The sequence below is a fragment of the Pollachius pollachius genome (genome assembly GCF_949987615.1).
Source record: "Pollachius pollachius genome assembly, chromosome: 10".
In the NCBI taxonomy this organism is placed as follows: domain Eukaryota; kingdom Metazoa; phylum Chordata; class Actinopteri; order Gadiformes; family Gadidae; genus Pollachius; species Pollachius pollachius.
This window is the reverse complement of record NC_136943.1, coordinates 11257922-11269318: the sequence shown is the minus strand read 5'-3', so window position 1 is coordinate 11269318 and position 11397 is coordinate 11257922. Positions and strand designations below refer to the sequence as shown.

General features: G+C 50.7%; 1 protein-coding gene across 1 annotated transcript in view; it reads left to right on the top strand.

Annotated features, from left to right (window-relative positions):
• efnb1 (ephrin-B1) overlaps positions 1-10202 on the top strand; it is a 60766-nt gene extending 50564 nt beyond the window's left edge. The window contains exons 3-5 of the mRNA XM_079744636.1: positions 530-622; positions 6308-6427; positions 9199-10202. Coding sequence (XP_079600762.1) covers positions 530-622; positions 6308-6427; positions 9199-9593 — 608 coding nt within the window. The 3' untranslated portion in view covers positions 9594-10202. The remainder of the gene's footprint in view (positions 1-529; positions 623-6307; positions 6428-9198) is intronic.
• The last annotated feature ends 1195 nt before the right edge of the window (positions 10203-11397 follow it).

Sequence of the window (11397 nt, the reverse complement as noted above, 5' to 3'; positions counted from 1 at the left end):
TGCATAGACAGCACGAACATCCCTCACCCACAGAAACACACACACACTTATGGTGTGTGTGTGTACGCGAGTCTCAGGGCTGTCCATGGTTTCCTCTCTAACATTGGCCAGCCCCTTCTGCAGGCTCTTATGTTGTTCTATTCATTTGTCTTCACTTTATTGTGTTAATGAGTGATGTGGTTGAATTGTGTGTGTGTGTGTGTGTAGGGGGGGGAGGGGTACTTGATTGAGGGTTGAGAATGCCTAATCACTGGAACAGCTAATCAGTGCTTGCCGTAAATATTGATTAGTCTTCTGTGCTCACGGACGTGGTCATTAACCAGTGTGTCACCGTTTTCTCCCTTTATCTCCCTTTTCTATCCCTCTCTCCCACCCTCTCTTGCTCTCTTTCCATTTTCCGCCACTCCTCCATCCATCGCCCTCTTTATTGTCCCCCCCCCCCCGACCCAACACTCCTCCATTCCTCGTTTCTCTCTCCCCCTCTCCTTTCATTATCTCCCCCCTCTTCTCTCTCTCTCCTCCTCCGCAGCTACGTCCAACGGCACGACAGAGGGCCTGGAGAACCGTGAGGGGGGCGTGTGCAAGAGCAGCGCCATGAAGATCATCATGAAGGTGGGACAAGGTAAGAGACGCCAGCCGTGCACCTCACCCATGGAGCAGGGGGAGGAGGGGGAGGAGCAGGGGGTTGAATACATGATTTTTAGCATGTTGCCTCGAAGCGTTGCCATCTTGTATTAAGAAATAACTCACACCACTCCTCCCCCCCCCCCCCCCCCCCCCCCCCCCAACACCAGATTCCTTTTTATTGAGCAGTATTTTGTTCGCCGTTTGCTTCTCGATATTAAACATGTGGAATCATTCAATTTCAAGTATTAGTTAGGAAGTAAGGTCGTATTTCTGCAAGAGCCATGCTAATATATACCAGGAGTAGATAATGTGTTTTCTGTGACTGGGAGTTGAAACTGGTTACTACATACGATCTATTTGTGTTTTGAATTAACATCCAAATCACAATCTGAAGTTGTTCATATTTGGTGTGAGATAGATTGTCCTATTTATGTATTCCATTCAGCCAGACCCAAAGTCATTCAGGGGGAAAACCGAGAAATAATCGCAAGAAAGCGGTTGTCGCATGCAGTATTTGCACGCGTGGCTATTTCTCTGTTTGAGGGAATCACACAGTAATTGGATCACTACCCCATTTGCGCTGCTCCCATTAATGCGAGCAAAATGTTGTAAATAAAGGTTTGAGTATCAAACCTGACAAGGGGGTTTTTCATGGTCCTCTGGCTGCTGATTGATTGCGACGCCCACCTTGTGTAATTCAAAACCAAACGTAACAATTTCTCATAAACTTCGGGGGGATGAACGCTGTGTGTTTTGCTGAGCGGGCCCGAGGGGGCCAGGGGGATCGTAGGCAAGGCATCTACACATTTTTTGGCCGGGGGTAAACAAACAGATTTTGTTTAGATATCCTTGAACACAACATTTGGTTCGAATCACACCCTTCACTTTCGACATTGTTTTCATCCAACGAGAGGACATACGTATCCTGGGTTTGACAAGACCCCCGTACACAGAGACGCATTACGCTCCAAACTGTTTGTCTTGTTTCTGTACGGCTGTTTGGACCTGAGCAGACACACCACCATTTGACAGGAACATCTGCCCGGCGCCTTGACGGTCCGTTCCTGGCGTCCTCGCCGTATCTGACACATCTGAGAAACGAAGATGAAGAATAAGAAGAAAACAAACAGACAGACAATGTACAAATCAGCCCTTGAAATGTTTGTGTGGGCGCGCCTTTAGTTATGCTATATATTCATGAACCTCTGCCAATTTATGACAGAAGTCTCCCGGGAATCAAAGAAAGAGCAGCTCACATGCTAGTATCTATCTAACAAACTATCTATGGATTGAATACAGGAATGGAGCATTACCCGTTTAACGGTCTTTAGTGCAAACTAATAGTGGTGGCCGTTAGGTCGTTTTCATAGTTAAAAGCGTCTCTCTCTACTAAATTGTAAAGAAATTCCTGTCCCAATGGAATTTCTTTGTATAGCCATTGGCTGTCTAAATTTCAGCCAGTGCTGGACTCGTTTCTCAAAACAGCCAGCTGTCACTCAACATCCATGTCGTCCTATTAACCTTGTTAGAAAGTTGCTTTTGGCCAGCTGCTGAAACTCTTTCAAAAACGTCATCGTCTGGGAAGATGTTTTGCTATTTAATTCAAGCACCGTATTTACAGCCTAATGAGGGCTTCTTAAAAAAAACGCCCATAAAAAGAAACGCTAAGATGTTTTTACGATACAAAAAGTATATGACGGATTAAACCGATGTTCGCAATTTCCTGTAACCACACAGGTCAACGTTCCGCCCGCTGTTACGAGACAGAGGCCAGAATGAAAAAAAGAAAGGAAAGGCACCGTGATTAGTCCGTTGTTTTTCGTGTTTTTTGTCGGTGGGGAGATAAAAGGGAGGGTGCATTGCCGTCATAGCCTCGTATTCCCCCTACGGCCTCAAGGCCTCCCTCGCCGTCCAGGGCTCTCAACGTCACAGATGCTATCACGATAGCTAACGTATGCCCCCTGAGGGAAAAAGCGGCTGCATGCCAGCGCAATCTCCCCCCCCCCCCCCCCCCCCCAACCACAAAAATCTCCAGCATCTTACCATTCGTCTGCCACACCCCCCCCACATGCCCCGATCCTTGTGCTACAGTGACTCAGCCCCGCCGTTCGGCACAGACGCACACGCATACTCATTCTTTATAATGTGGCATTAGCATTCCCCCTCCCTCCCCGCCCACCACCCTTTCCCCCGGGCTAGCATCACACAACATAATGCACTCCTGTGGCCCGTCATGCTGCATCAGTCCCCCCCCCCCCCTGCCTCTTAGCAATACGACTTGACACGCGGACTGTCTGATTGTGCGTTCGCCGGCTGCCTTGTGTATGGTCTCGTTGGTGTGTGTTTGTTGTTTTTTGTAGTTTCATTGTATGTGCATGAAGTCAGTGCAGGCAGTGGAGAGCAGAGGGAGAGGGGATGTGAGCACAGGAAGCCAGAGTTCTGTACGTCCCCGTGCTGCTCTTCTTCCCGCGGCCCCGCTCTACCTCGCTCGCTCCCTCTCTCTCTCGCTCTCTCGCTGTCTCTCTCTCTCTCTCTCGCGCTCTCGCTCCCTCGCTCCTGCTCCATCTCTCCCTCTGTTTCTCGTCTGTCCCGTCACCCTCCTCGTTAGGATTATGTTGACTCACCGCATCGCACATCCTGCTCCTTGCTGCTCTCTGTAGCTCTCCCTGCCGCTCGCTCGTCCCCTTTTTCTCACATCTCTCTCTCTCTCTCTCTCTCTCTCTCTCTCTCTCTCTCTCTCTCTCTCTCTCTCTCTCTCTTCCTCCCGTGTCCCCCATCGCTTCCTATATCTCCCTCCGTCGCTTATTTTCCCTCTTCCTCTCTCTCTCTCCGTCCCTTCCTCTCGCTCTCTTTTTCTTTTTTCCTATTTTTCTATTCCCCCCCCCCCCCCCCCCCTCCTTCTGGCTGGTTGGCAGTTCAGAGATAGTTGCTGTCTGCACAGCTAAGGGAAATGTCAAACAGTACACGCCGGGGAAAATGGGTCAGAACATTAACAGCGCTCCCGCGCGCCGCACATGCTCAGTGCGCTGCGCTGCGTTGGGTGGGGGGCCGGGGGCACGCGGTGGACCCGTTCGCCTCACTCTCCTGTCCCCGCCGCCATGCGTCCGTGTTTCCGCTTCCCCTTGCTTCTCGCCCGTGTCAGCCTTCATCTATTATTGACGCGGCGCAACGGGCTACTGTCTGGCGGGCTAACGACGAGGCTAACCGGCGTGGGCACCGCCGCAGAAGACCGCCGCAGCTCTGGCGGTGGACATTGTGAGGAATCAACATGTGGTCCTATTAGAATAATGTGTTGGAAATCTACAAGGCAAATCAACAACGCGAACAAACAAGCAACCTCATGGACACTACTGTGTGTGTGCGTCTGTGTGTGTGTGTGTGTGTGTGTGTGTTTGTGTGTGTCTGTGTGATTTGTTCTGCTTCTTACTCCGCCCCTCCACCACATTAGTTTCGTTCTCTCCATTTTGTCCCTTTTCTCTTTGCTCTTCATCCTCGGAGAAGGTTGCACCAAACCAGAGCGGACATAGATGGATGGTCTATCCGGGCCTAGCAGTAAACACACACACACACACACACACACACACACACACGCACACGCACACGCACACACACACGCGCACACACTCTATACAAACCAGCATTATAAAGCACACAAATGCAATTACGCATACATGCAAAACATTCTCTAATGTGTTACAAGCATAACACACGAACAACACTAACACACTAACACACAACCACACACACAAACACACACACACACACACACACACACACACACACACACAGAAATAAACAAAGCTCACTAGGAACACTAACCACAAGAGACACTAATGTAACTTCCCGCCATTACAACAAAACACCACAGAACCACACGTACACACATTCACAGACACACACACACACACACACACACACCAAGAGTAGTCTCTCTTTTTGCATAACCACATGCCCCCCCGGCCCTGGAGGGCAGCCCTGGGGTTAGATGCAGATAAGGGACAGATAGAGTGGCGGAATCTGATATCCTGTCAGGGAGACTCGGACCCAGGCGGCCTGTGGTAAGGCTGTCGTAAAAAAGGCGAGACGCGGCCCCGGCCCCAGAGTGTTTACCGCACGGACACTTCAAAGCGCCGCGTGCTGACATCACAACAGACGGACTGATAAACTGTCTGTTCCCCTCGGTGGATGGGATTCACCCTGCGGCCGCTCCTGGCCTCTCCTCTGCCTCCTCCTGTCTCCTCCATTAACACTCTCTCTCTCTCTCTCTCTCTCTCTCTCTCTCTCTCTCGCTCTCGCTCTCGCTCTCGCTCTCTCCCTCTCTCAATCGCCCTCGGTTTCCCTCTCCCTCTGTCTCATCTCATTTTCTCTGTTATTTTTTTCAAAACAATTGTATTATTTATGCTGTGCCTTTATTACACATGAGTCAGATTTCCCCCACGATATTCCAGATATACAGCGTTATTAACCTCTTCAAAAATAACAAGAACAGGAATTGTAGAAAACAGAGAACAGAGTAAAATACGACTCATGAGACCTCCCCTACACATACGCACCTACACACACAACACTTCATACATTGCTCTCCCATTAAACATCCTATGATTTACATTATCCAATGTCTGCTTTCCTCCTTTTTCCTCCTGGCTTATCTTGTCTCCTCTATTTTTGCTCACCTCTCCTTACCGCTTCTCTCATCTCCTCTCCCTCCCCTTCTCCTCTTTCCCATCTCCTTTCTTCCTCTCTCCCCTGTTCGCCTCTCCGTCTCTCTCCTTCTCTTCACCTCTCTTCCCCTCTCCTCTCGACTCCCTCTCCTCTCTCTCCTCCTTTCTTCTCCTCATCTCTCCCGCTCTACTCCTGTCACCTCTTCGCTCTTCTTCACTCCCCTCTTCTCTCTCTCTCCTCCTTTATTCTCCTCATCTCCTCTGCTCTGATCCCGTCTCCTCCCCTTTCTCTCTCTCCGCTCATCTCCTCTCCTAATTTATGTCTCCCAGTCCTCCTCTTTTCATCCTCTCCCTCTCTCAAAACAGGGGATTTTCTTCCAGGCACTGGTATTGCTAGCGCAATAAATAAGGCATATTATAGCCTTTTAACACGATGAATAATGTAAAACCATAAAAAGTTAATATATAACTACTTTACCCCCATTCTGCCACGCCTAAGTGTATTGTGAGTGTATTGCCGGTGTGTGTGTGTGTGTGTGTGCGTGTGTGTGTGTGTGTGTGTGTGTGTGTGTGTCCCCTGTACTCATGCTCTCACGGTCGTGTCAGTGTTGGAAGAGCCTGTCTTGGGTGTCATCTGAAGACATCCCTGCCAGAGTTGTGAGCTCATGTTCTTACGACAGGACATGGATATCGCGGTGGTTTCACATGCCTCTCCCCTTCCTCTTCCTCTCCTTCTGCTCTTCCCCCCCGGCGATCGACCACACCGCTCACACCGGTTAACCTTCCAAACGATACGTCTGTCGGCTGTCACTGTGTGTAGTTATTTAGTTTTTGATTCAAAGTGATTTACATTGAGTTTGGATGCAGGTAGACCGCCGACAACTGGGATTGAAACCAGTGCTTCCCCGTCTGACCAACATAGCCGCTCTATCTTTCACCACAATGAGTGTGAAAATAAACGATACTGTACTGTAGCTAACCTAAAACGGTCTGTTGTTCCCCCCACCCCCCCTCCTCAGATCCGAATGCCCCGATTCCAGATCCAGTGGTTCCCGTGGTTCCAGAGGACAACCAACTCCCACCGGCCCAAAGCACCAGCCCCCCGGACCGGCCGGGACCCGGGATCCCTGGGAACACCGGTGAGCAGAATCCCCTTATACCTGCCTAATCCCCCTCCGTTCCCATCCGCTCCAGAGACCAACTGCCTCTCGCTGGAAGCCCCTTTAAGACCCCACGGAGAGGGAAAGCCAAGAATCAGACTGCATTCGGACCCAAGACAAAAAAAAGTCATTTCGGCTGCACAAAGATTTTTAGGGAAATACCAATATTGAAATGACATTTTCTTTCAGTGAGGCCATGAATATTCATGGCCAAAAGCAGGCTTCGCTTTAATAATTATTCACACTTAGCCCCTTCCGATTAAACCGAAGAACTCTCGCTGTTCTTTTTGCTTTTGCCGGTGGTTTGCTTGCTCATGCGGCGGACTCCTTTTGTTTCCGAGGGCAGAGCGGTGAGTCAAGTGAGGTGGAGCCGAGGCAGACAGGCTTCTGGAGACAATGCTGCACAGCCAACCACAGCTAACAATGAAACCCAGTGCAGAAAACAAACATGAAAACACAAAGGGGAAATTGAGCTCACCTCTAGTCAACTAGCAATACTTATCGCTCCGCACACAAAGGGCCACACAGCATCCCCCTCACCCCACCCCCCCCAGCCGGGCCCCTCACCCCACCCCCCCCAGCCGGGCCCCTCACCCCACCCCCCCCAGCCGGGCCCCTTAAAAAATGCAATCTCTGGTAGGAAAAAAGAAAGAAAGAAAATCAGATCTTTATTAAAATTGCAGAGAAATGGAGATTAAAAGCATAGATTATGGAGGAAGTCACTCGATCCTCCCTCATGGCACAGGTAGCAAGGCTTGTCCCCCGAAGGGCCCCTGCAATCTCTCCCTATTGCGCTCCACTTTTTTTTCTTTTTCCACCAGTCACTCACTAAATGTACTTTCCACCTCTGTCCAAAAGGCTGTATGGCACAGAAGTTCTGGCGAGCGCTGGCTCTCCCGCCTGTCTCCAAGTGATAAGCCTCTCGACTTAATAATTGCTTATTCAACGTTCGTCCGGGGGCCGTAATGCGATTTCAGGATGTCACTTCGCCTTCACATGCTGGCTTCAAGCTGTCCGGTGCGGTCGGGAACAGCGATAAGCGCCGAGTCATGGGACGCGCGGCGGAACAAAAAAGCGTGGCGTCATCGCGGTTTGTGCATACCGGCGTTTCAGGAATTAGCCTTTTTTTTGTTTTTTTTACGTCCACTCTACTTGGGAATGTAAACCAACCCCTGCCTTGCCTCTCCTCCATCCACAACCCGCCTCTGATTTCCTGGATAAGACGGGGATCGCCTGCATTCTGTGATGTCATTACTGCTGATAAGGCCTGCCGTGTGGCATTCCCACACATGGTTAAGTGTAGACACAGTAGAGCGGCTGCCATTAGGCATGGCAATCTCCCAAGGTGTATCTGTGTGTGTGTGTATGTGTGCATGTGTCTGTGTGTGTGCCTGTGTGTTAATAGGGCCTTTTTTAGTGTGTGTGTGTGTGTGTGTGTTGATGTTTTTGTGTTTGCACAGGCCTTGCATGTGTGCGTGTGCATAGGAACGTGTGTGTGCACACTTGCATGCCTTGCATTTGTATGTGCGTAGGTGTGTGTGTGTGTTTGTGTAACAACAGGGACAGGGTCATGGACAGTAATGGTGAAGTTGTGTGTGTGTGTGTGTGTGTGTGTGTGTGTGGGGAGCGGTGGGGGGGGAGATGGTGGTGTAGTTGGCAGCAGCTGCATGCATACATGGAAAACATATTTGGTTGTGCTCAGATTTCAGCCATTGGTACAGCCTGTCTGTTTCTCTTACCCAGTGAATTCCCCCCCCCCCACTCCCTTCCCCTGAACCTCCAGACAAAAGGATAAACCAAAATCAGATGTTCATAAATGCCCTCCTCCCCTCCCACTCTTTCCATCCCTCCCTCGGCCGTTGCTTTGTATGCGAGCGTCTGAGTCATGCAACCTTTCTTCTTTCTGCTTCTTTTATTCCCTCGTTGACGTATCCGTCGAACTCCACGTTTGTCTGAGCGGCAGCTCAAGATTTCTTTTGGGGGCCATTTTGATTAGGGTAATTAGATTAGATTACATCTGCGGGATGCTGCCAGTCACGGAGCGAACAAAACAACAAAAGGGCCCGCCATCACAGTTGATTTAGGCGTTAAACGGTGAGATATACAGTGAGGACCCGAGTGCACATCTGTGCTGTGTATGTAGTTTGGTTCCTACTGATGGGTCAATGATTCGACAGAGTTGTATGAACACTTCCTGTTCTGGTTCACGCGCTTTGCTCCCAATAGTATTTAATAGTTTTTCTATCTCTGTGTGTCTCTCTCTCTTTCTCTCTCTCTCTCTCTCTCTCTCTCTCTCTCTCTCTCGCTTTCTCTCTCGCTTTCTCTCTCTCTTTCTCTCTTTCTTTCTCTCTGTCTGTCTCTCCCTCTTCCTCTGTCTGTCTGTCTTTCTCTCTCTGTCTCTCTGTCTGTCTCTCTCTTTCTGGCTCTCACTCTCTCTCTCTCTCTCTCTTTCTCTCTCTCTCTCTCTCACACAAAAGAGTCTATCTCCCCCTTTTGTTCTTTCCGTCCGTCTGTCCCTCCCTCAATTCGTTTTCAATTTGAAGTGCTTTATTGGCATGCAATGTTGTTTTTTATTATATTGCCAGAGCTTATTAAAAACCAATAACGTCAGAATGAAATAATGAACTAAGACATAAAAAAATGAATAAATTACTAACGAACACAACAGCAGTCCATTGAAGTCGATCAAAAGAACACTAGCCCGTACGTCCTGTGTGATCATGTCTTTGTCCGTCTGTCCTCCCCCACAGGGAACATGAACCAGGGTCCATCGGGAGACACCTCGGACGACATCCTGAAGTCCAAGATGGCTGTGTTCTGTGCCATCGGCGGCGGCTGCATCGTCTTCCTCCTGCTCATCCTCCTCCTCGTCATCCTGCTCATCAAGATGCGCAAGCGCTCCCGCAAGCACACCCACTCGCACTCCCAGTCCCGGCCCTCGGCGCTGACGCTCAACACGCTGTCCAACCCCAAGATGCCCAGCGGCACGGCGGGCACCGAGCCCAGCGACATCATCATCCCGCTGCGGACAGAGAACAACTACTGCCCGCACTACGAGAAGGTGAGCGGCGACTACGGCCACCCCGTCTACATCGTGCAGGAGATGCCCCCGCAGAGCCCCGCCAACATCTACTACAAGGTCTGAGACGCCCTGACCCTCCCCCTTCCCCCTGCCCCACCCCTCCCCACCACCACCACCAAACACCGCCCGACCCCGACCTCCTGAACCCCCCCACCACCACCCCGACGCACAGAAGAGAAAAAACAGCCGGAGTGAAACAGGCGGAAATCGGATGCAGAGGAGGAGTGGTGGGAGGTTGAGGACGAGGAGGTGACGAGGGGATCCGGGGGGGGGGAGTGTTTGATTTCCGTGTCGGCGCCGGGCAGAATATATGGTTGTTGTTTTTTCTTTCTTTCCTTTTTGAGGGACTTGTTTTTCCGACAAGCCCGTGGTTCTATCTACCGCCTGCTGTGCACCTCTGGAGAGGAGATGCCAGGAGCCACTACACCAGCGGATCAGGGGACGCATCGACCCAACGGGGGGGATGGACAGACAGACAGAGACACAGAGAGAGAGACGTTTTCATCCTGTTTGATTGGGTGTCTCACCGCAAAGAACCTCCACCTCCACCATCCTCCTCCACCTTCCTCCTTCTGCCTCACCTCCACACGACGTCCCACCTCCTCCCTCCAACCACGAGACTCCCCGCGGTTCCACTTGGAGGCCGGGAAGGACGGACGGACGGACGGACGGATGGAGGGAGGGAGGGAGGGAGGGAGGGAGGGAGGGAGGGGAGGGGTGAGAGGAGGGGAGGGGAAGGAGACGGTGGGTTAACAGATGGAACTCCAGTCTCCCTGTTTTGCCGCCCCTCCTAAACGGGCGGCCGGGACATAGCTTTGTTTAGTTCCCTAAAGTGCAGTCTGCGTTACACCCAATTAAACACATCACCCCAGCACACTAGCCAGGAAACAGGCAGACACAGGCAACCCCCCCAGGACACCACCCGGCTCAGCCTGCTCCACGCCATGTGTGTGTCTGTATGTGAGTAGAAAAAGAGTGTGTGTTTGTACGAAAAACGTGCGCTAGGGCTTCACGCTGGGCCAAGGGGAGAGGTATTTTTCCGGATAGCTCAGGTAATCGGACACAAGATGTGTGTTGTTGACGTGTGCGTGTGTGTGCGTGTGTGTGTGTGTGTGTTCCTCTCTCCCCTTTTCCGCACCTCTTTGACGTTACTTGCCTTACTTACTGTTTTTGATGGAGGACACGTTCCTTGCTCCTGATTCAGTTCACAAAGCAGTTGTATTTTGTTAGACTTTTCCTACTAAGTGCACAATGTATAAAGCTATGACTAGTTCTTGATCGTCACTCCTAATTTTAATCACACGAAAAAAAACAACGCATCATCACATCTCATGTCCATGAATAAATCCCTGACCTAGGACAACCAGTGTCCTCTATGGGGTTTATGTCTATTTGTATTGCATACGTGTGTGTGTATGTGTGTGTGTGCGCGCGCGTGTGTGTTTGTGTGTGTGGGGGCTTGTGTGTGCTCTGGGAATACGTCACTTCTTCACTGGTCTGATAAGGTCTTAATCATTACCCAGGAATTTATGACTCCCTGCCAGTGTGTATTAGAGCGGAAGGTGTGGCTGAAAGTATGCGCAACTGTGTGTGTATGTGTGTGTGTGTGTGTGTGTGTGTGTGTGTGTGTCAGTGTGTGTGACAGAGAGCATGAGAGAGGGAGATAGCGAAAGAGAAGTGAAACAGAGGGGGAGATCAGCACCGACATGCCCAGGCCGGTCCTGTATCTGGGCAGACGTTAATAGCTCACTGTATCATCGTCAGCAGGGGGTTGCAACCCTACAGACAGACGCACAGACAGACAGACGCGGCCGACAGGCAGACATGCCTGAGATCTATACTCGCTACATATCGCCTCCCCCGCCAA